At 38.3% G+C, this 11,707-nt stretch overlaps 1 protein-coding gene across 1 annotated transcript in view; it reads right to left on the bottom strand.

Annotated features, from left to right (window-relative positions):
- Positions 1–9,301: 9,301 nt before the first annotated feature.
- megf11 (multiple EGF-like-domains 11) overlaps positions 9,302–11,707 on the bottom strand; it is a 70,025-nt gene continuing 67,619 nt past the window's right edge. The window contains exons 25-27 of the mRNA XM_030731065.1: positions 10,614–10,658; positions 9,709–9,915; positions 9,302–9,477 (exon numbers count right to left, since the gene is read on the bottom strand). Of these exons, the coding sequence (XP_030586925.1) occupies positions 9,302–9,477; positions 9,709–9,915; positions 10,614–10,658 (428 nt within the window). The remainder of the gene's footprint in view (positions 9,478–9,708; positions 9,916–10,613; positions 10,659–11,707) is intronic.

Raw genomic sequence — 11,707 nt, 5'->3', positions numbered from 1 at the left:
TTCCCGAGCAGCGCTTTATCCAGACCTGCGCTGGTCACGTGACTGATTACAACCCTCACTGACGTCACTGATGACACTGTTGTGACAGAAGAACAACGTCTGTGGTTCTGAAGAAATATTTGGTGATACTGGTTTATACGGAACTACACAACTTCCTACCGAAGGACTACTGTTTATTATAAGTAGTAGTAGTAAAAGTATTTTGTCGTGAGACACTGTGATATTTATCTTGAAAGGTCCTATATAAATAAAAAAATGTTCTTACTTTATTATTATTATCATTATCAGTATAAGGGAATATTTGTCGTAGTTTCACAGCTCAAAGGGTATCTTTCAAAACACTGAACAAACACCTCTCTAACAACAAAAGCTAAATAGTACAGTATAACTTGCAAAGTAAGTTCCTTGATTAAAGTGACTTACTTTGCAACTTATTTAGATCAACATAATAACCTGAAAACGGAGTCTGAGTGTATTTTCTTTTCATCTGACAAATCTTTAGCATTTTCTGCACACACAAATAAAGTTCTGCGTACTTTGGGTGACTTAAACTTCTTCTTTCTTTTTTCTTTCTTTTTTTTTTTTTAAATTTAAACCTACTGAGTGACACAATGTTGCAAATGTTTTACCTTCAAGTCTTGAGGGCCCAAGCCCTCAAATCCTACAAAAATCCTAACCAAAGACAGACAAAACTTTTTGATTAATAAGGAAAGCACATTATTTTATTGTTAATAAAAAAAACAACAACAGCAACACTAAAACAGCATAGAAACATTTATTTATTTTGCTAGTGCATTCTGAGAATATTAATACATCTCAGCTATAAAGGATAGCATTTGTCCATATAATTGTCAGACAACTTCTCTTGCCTCACAGCAGCTCGATGTGCATCATCACAAGAAAAAAACAAAAACAGATGTGTGACTGATTATTACAAAGACAGTTTAGTTTGGTCCTAAAGAACACAAGAACTGCTTGAAATCACCACATTATCAACAACTTTACATATAAAATGAGCTCATCTATGACATAATCATCAAAAGTTGATTTTTTTTCTTGCCAACTGTTTAATGTTCAGTTATACCAAGTCAAAGTGGGTATATGCAGAATAGAAATTAGCCCAATTAATGTGTTTTATAAGGCTTTGGAGATTTTTAATGTATTTATCTGTAACATCAGCTACAGCTCAACATTTAGACATTTTCACAGTTGGAACTGATGCAATAAATCACAGTACATGAGACCATGGACAGCAAGGACTGTTTTCCTGCCCTCTGCTGCCCTTGTGTGGCGATTATCAAGACATACAGGTTGGTTTAAATTTACAAATGACCACATATTAATACTGGAAGATCTAAGGGAGTTTGAGGGGTGGGGAAATTAATTTTCCCACTGGAGCTGCACCAATAAGCTTATAAGATTATAACGAGTCCCACTTTCTCATGTGGTCCACTGGGAAAATTGTTTAGACGGACTCCATTTTCAGATATCTCGCTCTCTCTTTGATGTTGTATTATAGCTGTAAAATAATGATGGCAACACTGTATGATAATTGCACTTTTGTTGAAAAAAAAAAGGTCACAACAACTACTAAATCAAGACTATTAGACATAGAAATACAGAGATGTACAAGTTAGATGGAAAACATGATATAAGATATGTGCAGTGAATCTGTTTAACAAGTTGCATGCTCCAAGTGGATAATGTATTCATTAGCAGCAGACAGTGGGTGGCTTTCCATTTGTTTCTGTGAGACTGAATCACATATACCCAGACTGCATCCATGGAGAAAGAAACACAAAAACAAAGAAGAAAAAGCAACCATCTGCTAGTATTCATAGGCTCTCACCAGCACACAGAGGTATTGTTGGTATTTCAAAGAAACAGTTGTTAAAAGTGTCCCAAGACTAAAGGTCCAGTTACTGAAGTTAAGTCACCAAATTCACCAAATCGAGATACTATTGAGATCAAAATGATCATATTTGATAACACCTTACTGAAATGTCCAACATTGCATAAAAAAATGACAGTTTTATCACAGAGGTCTAAATGTACTATTGTAGTACTGCAAGAAAAAAAAAGAGTAAAAAGAAAAACTAGAAAGAACCAAAAGGCTCCAAATATTTAAGTCACACCATCTGAGAATATATTGCACATCATCTTCTGTGTTAGCTTGCACTAAATGCTCTATTCTGTGCTCCTAATTTTATGATCACACTAACAACTTAATTAACAACTTTGGATCTTGAGTAGACATTTATTTGCATTTTTAACAGACAGCGCTTGCCACCCACAAACAGTTGGAACTGCCAAAGAGTTTATGTAGTCATGCAGGTTCAGGTTTGACTGAACACATTATTACTTAGCTACCAGCAGCTATGTTTAAATGTCATTTTACAGAAAACTGAATAATTATTTTGCGACTTAACCTAAATTATTTGCAATCAAAGTTCAGATGTGATGTTACTGACACAGTTAACTTCAAGTAAGATGTGATTTCATTTTTTTCTTCTATTTTTTTTTCCATTTCTTAAAACACTACTAGCTGTCAAAACACGAGACTGCAGAAGCCTGAATGTGGAGCACTGACATCACCTGACATTTTTTGATCTCAGTGAATAGCTCAGTATGAGTTCATGAGATATAGCAGAAGCAAGCTCCAAAGATGAGAACAAGGGAACAGCGCATCCATGGCAACAACTGATGAGTTTTCCCAAAAAAAAAAAACTATCAAATGAAGGAAGAAATGCTTTAAAAAATGTATTATTGCTTTATCTACACATTGGAAGAAAGGGTGATTCACCCAACTTAATTTTTTTACTGAGAAGGCACACTTGGAATTTAGCCTCCCTGAAAAACAAGTGAAAGACTGAGCAACAAATACATTTTACAACACCATCATTTTGTGATTTCATTTAGGATAATAACTATGATACTAAGAAAGAAAGAAAGAAAGAAAACCAGCTGTGTTGGGGTTATTGTTGAGCTTTGAAATCCATCCATTAGCGAGAAAGCTCTAATTTGGTCTGTCTTGTCAGCCTTGCATTAAAGGCATTATGAATTATAGACAGAGTTTTATTTAATATCCGAGCAGAAAAATCCATGTGAAATTACCTTATAATGATGTCTGGTCTTTGATCGTATCAGATTATTGTTGATTACATCCTCCAGAGGAATAAAATGAACATTATAATAAGGAGAAAATTAGATGAGAAAATGTCGAAAACTTCTACATTACACCACGAGCTTGGAAAGCGCCCATCATCAGCTGCTCATGCAAGCAGCACCAGTTTCAGCACTGTTTTGACTGATGTGATGCTTTTTAGAAGTGTGTTGTCTTTTCAAAGCATCCATAAAATAACATATGACCATACATATAACAGAAAAGGTTCTTTAAGCTACCAGCAATTAAAACAAAATTTCAGGGTCCTGTTCTTTAATTTATAAAATTATGAAGTTAGTCAATGTTTTGACTTAAATTTTCAAAGCTTGCATTTATTTATTTTTTTTGGATGATAGCTGTTTTTCTATAAATATATGCACATTAGACTTTTAAGAAGTCTTGTAATTTGAGAGTGCATGTAAAGTGTAAATTGTGATTTCCTGTGAGAAAGCTGACACTGTTAGACACAATGGACTACAGCTGCAGTGTCTGCTCAAACAAACCATAATCATGATTTGTATTAAGGATTGAGATAATGGGAATCCTGAAGGTCTAAATAAATGTTGCAGTGAAATGGGAGAAGAAAAAAAAAAAAAAAAAAAAAAAAGGTCCCACCGAGATTTGAACTGGATCGCTGGATTCAGAGTCCAGAGTGCTAACCATTACACCAAGAGTACACACAGACCCTCTGGGTGGATTGTTTCTTGTGTAGGCCAACATATCAAGACAAAACCTGAGCGCTCACCTGTGACTGCTTGAATTTCTTCAGCGACGCTCTCACGAACACCCGACTGCCACCTGGTGGCCAACATGTGGAATTGCAGGGGACTGCAAGTATTGATTTTTGATTCTGTTCATTGCTTGTCCTTGAGGTACATCTGAGTATGTAAAGCTCTGGGCGACTGTAAATCAATGTCTCCAGTCCATACTCGTAAGACTGACCTGCCCATGTCTAAATTAAGTCTACAATCTCTATTTGGTTTTGTATACAAAGTGATCTTGCATCCCAAATCCTTTAAAGTTGATAAACCTATATGATTAAAATACTATGTTCAATACTTGATGATGAATCTGCTTGTAGTAAATCTGTCAGAAATTTAGGTAATTTAGGTCTGAATACACAAATCTGACTATGAGCTTTCTACACAGAGTACCTGTAATACCAGTTAAGTGAAAACTGCAACTGCACAACAGTGAATTCACCACAGTTAGCAGGCCTATCACAAAGTGAGGTTATGGCTGACACTGTTTAACTCCTCTAAGATAAATCTGCTTAATTCACACAGTACCTGTGAAGAAGAAGAAAAAAGAAAGCATTACAGATTGATGTCGTGTCCTGTAGAGCTGTACCATTATGTAGCGAGAGTCATTGGCCTTGAGTGCTGCAAAGTTGTAGTAACATGGTTGTTCTGTCTCCAAGAAAATAGTCGTGTCTTTAAACCTCGGCTCTGAACTCAAATGGAAACATCTGTTTTCATAGAGCTCTCTATTAGTGGGTCTCTCCAGTTGATTAAGACAAATCTTTTGTCATTTCCTTTTCCATCTTTACTTTGTTAACAGGCTTATTTAGTTATCGAGCAGAGTTATAAGTGTCAAGGTTCATTTTCACCTGTATTAAATACAGACACAGAGGGAGTGAAAATGATCAACCTCACTGGGATGAATAGTGATTGTGCATTAAGTAAAGATTCAGCTCTGGTCTGATGGATAATCACAGTTCCTGTAGCAGGACGTGACCACAATAAAGATCTGCAGCTGAGCTCTGCTATGGATTTAGCCACAGCAGAGTGCAGTCAAATGGTGCATGCTTTAAATGAAAGCACTATCACACCGCGATTGATCCCGTTGGCAGAAATTCACCAGGAAAATAAAAACTTTATCAGAAGCCGTCGTGTGCCACTGGTTTCAGATGTTTTGTGTTCATTTCAGTTTTCTGAAATGAACACAAAACATCTCGCAACAGCTGATGTCAGACTCAAGTGAAAGTGACAGGTTATTCTGCAGCAGTGTGGTCAGCATCCAGGTGCAGCTTTTCAGAGCATGTAGATGTTTTCCCCTCGCTTCTCTATGACAGCTTTGAAAAACAGCTTTGGCTGAGAGAGAGCTGACAGGCAACTGTACCAAAAGGGATTAGGACCGCATTAGAAGGGAAAAAGCCCCTAAGTTCTTCTTTAGCTCAACATAAGATGCAGACTAAAGATATGCACTCATATGAACCCAATCCCATTTTATCAGTTCAAAGAATTTGTGTTGTGTATGTAAATTGTTAATTAATAAAGTAAAAAATTCCAGCAAATTCTCTGTAGCTTGTAATTGAAGCATTTAACACTCCAGATTGAACGACTAATCATAATAAAGGAGAAGGAATATGTTCAGCTGTGAAGATCATTTCAATCTTTTGTATAAAATCTAAATGTGTTTTAAAGGGAAACAAATGACTGCCTCTGAAACAGCCGACACTGTTCAATTAGGAATGATGGCGAACAGATGTGGACAGATGTGAATGTGCCAGAAATACAGTTACATATTTGATGGCCCACTTTGCATTGAGATGTAACATACAGTTGGGCAGAACAAGGCTCCGGAAATCAAAAACATTTTCTTTTTTCTGCCACAGTGACTCAGCTGAGAGAGAGCTCAATCACCCCGGCAACAATAATGGTACCTGCCTCTGAACGAGAGCAGTAGTTTCAGCATCTTTACCTAAGGATGACTTTTTTTTTTTTTTTAAAAAGGCACACAGATAGAAGTTTTGTTGCTGTCTTTAACTCTTTACTCAGTCTGACCTCTGAGAAATCACACAAAGTACTTCTGTGCAGAGAGGCTATTCAACATGCTAAAAAACAACAACAAAGAAATCGACATCTATTGAGTGCTTACCTTGCTACAGTGTGACCTCGTCCTTTTATGCTTCTCTTTCTATTCCAACTCTCTATTCCAACTCCCAAGTCCCCGGTTGTATTTGGTCCATTAGTTCCTTGACTTAGTGGCTGCATTTCCTTTCCATGGGGCATCACTCAGGGTTTGTTGGCTGTCAGCTGATGGGAGCTCAGGAAACCTGCTCCTTAATTCTGTGATTGTAGTGACCTGACATACTTCAATTTCTCTTTGTTCCAGTGATTTTATGACAGTTATGACCTTTTTTTTTTTTTTTGTAAAGACAGTTAGCCACAGTTTCATTATGTCACACAGGGGCTTTGGTGTAAAATGACTTTGTTTTTACTGTATATTTTGCTTTTTATGATTTCATGCAGTTTATATTGTGGCTGAAGTCACAAGATATCTGAGCCAGAGGTTCAGCTGGTGCCTGGGTAACAGTGCAGTCCTGTGATAGAGGCTTTTACAGGTTATAGTTCTTTGGGTGAGAGACAAAGTTATTTATATCACACCATACAGACAGATATGGTAGGCATATTAAATGTATTTGGTGATCCAACAGATGCACACCTGACTTAATAGCTCCAGATAAATTAGTCTTTACTAACCTCCAGCAGTTCAACATCTCAGCCTGTTGGGGCGATGTACTGGTGTATGAAAAGAAAAACAAAACAAATAAAAAAAGAATATCATACTTGGTGCAAGAAAGTAGACTTTTGAGCACCAATCACAACAATCAGTGATCCTGGGCGGAGTCAGAGATAAAACAGGGTCCACACTTTCAACCAGAGGAGTTTTTTTTTTTTCACTCTTCATGAAATTTCTCAAAAGAAAGTGTTTCTTTCCTGTGATTTCATTTCTATAGCTGTCAAGTATGTATAATGAAACTAAAATAAATGCAGTAAAAGATAAAACAAATTCCTCTGTGGTGCAGTGGATAAAGTTACAAGCTGTGCAGAACTGAAGCGTATGTACTGTGTAAATCAGCTTGATTCGCCTTGGGGCCGCTCTTTCAAATTGACAGGAGGCCAGGGGCCAGTTTAAAGGATAAAAAAAAGCAACATTTATGAGCTAAAATGAATAAAACCGACAAGTTGATGGCACATTCACTAGCTGCAACTGAATCTTTGTTACATTTAAAAGCATTAATACAACACTGAACAAAGCTGCAACCTCTTCAATCAATTTTATACAGTGAATTTTAAAATAGTTGACGGGGCAGGCGGCACCCTATGGTGATGAGTAGGCCTATCACTGGTTTAAATCACGCAGTTGTCCCCTCTGTATTCACTCTGCGCATAACATATTTAACATTAGAGCATTTAGCAAAGAGTTTCTATTCATGAATTTCACAAAGAATAATGTGTGGCGATTATTTTTCTTCACCCAAAGGCAGTTTTGAAGTGCGGACAGAAGGTTCGGGAATTGCAAGCATTAAGTCACCTGATAAGATTCCTCGTTCATCAGACCGAGACCCTCCATTTAAGTGTTATGCCGGGCATTAACCTGACTGAAACGGGTTTCTGATGGCAGAATAGGCATTTAATTTGAAACTTGTACCAAAACAACAACCTGCTTTGATATGACAGCAGCTAGAAAAAACCTTCCTCGCAGGTCAAATGGTCACATCAAGTATGATCCACTGTCACCACACTGGTCAAGGATGGGATAACGTTCAGCACTAATGAAACGCTGTCTGTGCGTCGATTGTCAACATGTTATTGCTTCTACAGAGGGTGAAATGGAATTCACATAGTGAATGAGTAAATTCATCTCAATAAATAAATAAATAAATAAATAAATATGTTCTTTCAGCCTGATACAAACATAATATAATTTAGAAATGGATTTTTTTTTTTTTTTAACATATAATTCCCTTTTGTAAATACGGCACAGGATATTTGTGGGTCTTAAACTGGTCGTGTGAAAGCCTTTTTTTTCTTCAATTTACAATTTGACAGAGAGCGTGAGGACATTTTAAGTGACTTCAAAAACAGTTCACAAAATGACACCGATAATTTCACAAGAAGATAAATTGTGTGTTATCTACATCAGCGGGTATCCATGCTCATCTTTTTTTTTTAATGCTAGAGTCACACTAATTTTTTTTTTTTTTTTGAAAAGAACACCATCACTAATATAAATGAACGAAAAACAAAAGCAATTAGATTTATAAATACAAAACAAAAACAGTCTAAGCAAACACTTCTTAAGACCCACTATTTAAAAAAAAGAAATAAACCAAAACATTTGTGAGAAGAAAAAAAAAGAAATTTTCACATACAAAACAACACAAGATCAGATCACTTCATTGGTGAGGGGAAAAAAAAAATCCAAACTTTAGACTTATTGTAAATTTCAGCAATGCAATAAATGCATGAGCACTGATGACCTGAATACATTTCAAGATACACTGGGCCTCATAAACACTAAAACTGAAAGAAGCTCTTTATTAAGACACAGGGATCACATTAGTATGAACTGTGATCATTACTGGATAACAGTGAATAAAAACCCCCAATACAATATTTTATTATTTATCCATGCTTTCTCAAACTTGATTCACTCACAGCCAAGCTTCCTTAATTAACATTTAGAGGAGGTTTCTCTACCTTTGCCTGCATTTTTTCTTCACTTCAGAGTAGATGATCATGAGCACTTTGTGGCAGCTGTGCTTTGATATGCAGCTGCGGCACACAGTGAAAATTCATAAACGCTATACATAGCAGATCTTTGTCTGCTTAGATATGGTCAAGGCTGCTAAACCTTCCATCCTGTGGAGAAAATCACTTCTGTTTCGAGGGATATTATAAACACTTGGCCGCCCTTGAATGCAAACTTATATCATGGGTTAAAAATCAGAGCGAAGATAGTTCTCTCCAGGTAAATAAACTGTCCACCCACTCCATGTACACTGTCTTATGGGGTGTTTGGAACGATACTGTTCCACCGCAGCAGGTCCGTAAAGAGGCCAGGCAGCAGTTTGTGTTATCAATTATATAAGAAAATACAATGAGTGAATGATCGCTGGTGTGTGGGACACTCTTTTCTCCCCTCTCTCTCTCTCTGGGTGATAGAAAGGGTGCCGGTGAGGGAGCCAAAGAGATCATGGTCCAGAGGAGCTGCGGCTGTCCTTCCATCTCAACATGTCAGTATCTAATTGAACACACACAGAGACAAAGGGAGGGCCGTTGGTTGAAAGTTGGCTGGATGTTTCCCAGATGCCGGCACGCAGTCAGAGCCAGGTGGAGAGTGTGCCCTCTAGAGCAGGGAGCTGGGGCTTTCTGGGGGTGGCGGGGGTGTGTGTGTGGGGCTGTGACGCATGGGTAGTATATCATAGTGGCTCGGGATGTGGCTGCTGCGGGGAAGGTCATAGGGACTCTGGGAGAAGCCGGTGGCCATCCCATTGGGCCCCTGCAGGACGCTCACTGTTGGCTCTGTGATAATTAGGGGAAGAAGGAAGGAAAAAAGTGGGAGAGATATATGAGAAGGTAAAGTGGCAGGCACAGGCTGAGGAAAAAAAAGAGACCAGAGAGGTTCATGCAACAGAGACACCACATGTATTTTCTTTTATCAAGCGGTACAAAGTCTGTAAAGGATCACAGTATGGGCCATAAGCTGTGGGACCCTGCTGAGCTCCATTCACGACACTCCAACAGCACACTCACCAACATCATAGACATTCCTGCTTGCACTGCCCAGGAGGGTGGCAGTGCCTCCAAAGGGCACTTCACGGTGGGAGGGGGATTTCATCTCCACATAGCTGCTCTCTGTGTGCTTACAAGCCAGCCCTGGTGGGTCTCTAATGGTAGCATAAGGATTCTCGCTATTGAGGGAGCAGGAGCTGTTGCTGCACATGGAGCCTTTGATGTAATCTGCAGTTGCCACAAGACAAGGACATATTGAGTATCAACAGAGATGAAGTGCCTGTTACTGACTTAACAATGGCATGCATACTGGACTCTTGACATTAAAGGACTAAAATTTGAACCAGTATTAGAGTGTGACCCCGCGAATGGCAACAAAACTCGCTGCCATTCGGAAGAAATTGAACTTCTTTTGTCTCGGACAGGTGACTAATGGTGGTATGTAGTAATCAGAGTACAAAGGGGAGAGAGTGGTGGACTCGTCTCATCCATAACAGTCTCATCATACTGATAAGAGGCCTCATTAGAGACCGCAGCAAAGCTGCTTCAGACCACTCTCCACACCCTTGGGTTTCTCACATTCACCACCGATTGAACAGTGTAGAAGACAAAATGACGTATCAGGCACTGAGCCATAGAGAGCAATTACTGTTGGAATAAAACCTCAGCCCACCATGATCTTGTCCAAAGTGCAGTGAGTTTTCACATAAATCACAGAGAATATACAGATGTGGGATTTTGGGTCAGAGAAATAGCTCTCTCAGAGGGGAACACGACCCAAATGGGAAAATGGATATATGGGCTGTTAAGCATAAAAGGATTTTGTAATTTAGCTGCTAGTGAAGCTGAACAGGATTCCATATGCAGAACATGTATTCACAGACACGCATGCAGCAGACTGCATGTCCCTACTGTTCATTTCTTACCTTTTCTGGAGCCTCTTTGTGTCTGTGCCTCACCCTGTTGAACATCTGTAAACATGTCAAAACATGAAAGTCAGACATCACATTAAATTCCCAGAACATGTGAAGGTTGACAGGCGATGTCTCATTATAGTGAAATATCTTATTTTATTTTTTTATTTTTTTGGAAGAAGATGAAGAAAATGATGTGAGGAGTTACTGCCAACAACAACATATCACAAAGGAAAAACAAGCCAAGTGCTAAAACTACAATAGTTCATCACTGAGTAAATAAAAAGGACTTTTTGACTTCTCATTATAATTAATGTGCTTTGTACGTATAAGCTAAATGGGGACTTTAAAGTCAAGCATGACAAAGAATTAATTATAGATATTAGGTTTCTGAATGGACATCCAACCCATTGTGATTCCCAGAGTGCCAAATACTGTCCTTTTAGTCGAAGCTGCTGGCATCTCAAAGATATGCACAAGGTGTCCTTTGGTGTCTGTGCATGACCCACTGGATTATAACAAGACTAATACAGCTCTCACTCCTAACGTGTCGCATACAGTACGAAATCCATTAAATGACCCCTTAGCGTCACATTTAAATGCACTGGGTAACCAGAATTTTGCACCACGCATCCCTGTTATAAACTTAACCAAGTACGTTTTAGCACCAGTGACTGAAGTGAAGTCCAAAGGAAACAAATCAGTGATAGAAAATAAAGCAAAACAAAGTCCAAACGACAAAAACTCCCAAAGGGGACATGGACTGCAGTCACTTGCTACTGAGGATTTTATCAATCTTTAAAAGGGGCCCAGTTATCTCTTGGTATCTAATATTGCAGCACATCACGGCACTGAAGCAAAAGGACACCTTGTGCGTATCTCGAGGACACCAGTGGCATCTGACTGAACAGCAGCATTTGACGCCTCAGGGTCAGTGTTCAATGCACATAAAGTCAGGACACAAGCATAATTTTTATGCCAGCAGTATAGAAAATAATAATAACGTTTCTGCCAATAATTATATGTTCTTCTACAGTATGACAACACTTATATTCTTTTAGCACACTGTCATTCCTTATCTGTACTATGTACCCTATTCTCCACTT

This window comes from Archocentrus centrarchus, chromosome 6 (assembly GCF_007364275.1).
Source record: "Archocentrus centrarchus isolate MPI-CPG fArcCen1 chromosome 6, fArcCen1, whole genome shotgun sequence".
Classification (NCBI taxonomy): domain Eukaryota; kingdom Metazoa; phylum Chordata; class Actinopteri; order Cichliformes; family Cichlidae; genus Archocentrus; species Archocentrus centrarchus.
The sequence above is the reverse complement of the archived record's forward strand: the minus strand, read 5'-3'. Positions and strand labels throughout refer to the sequence as shown.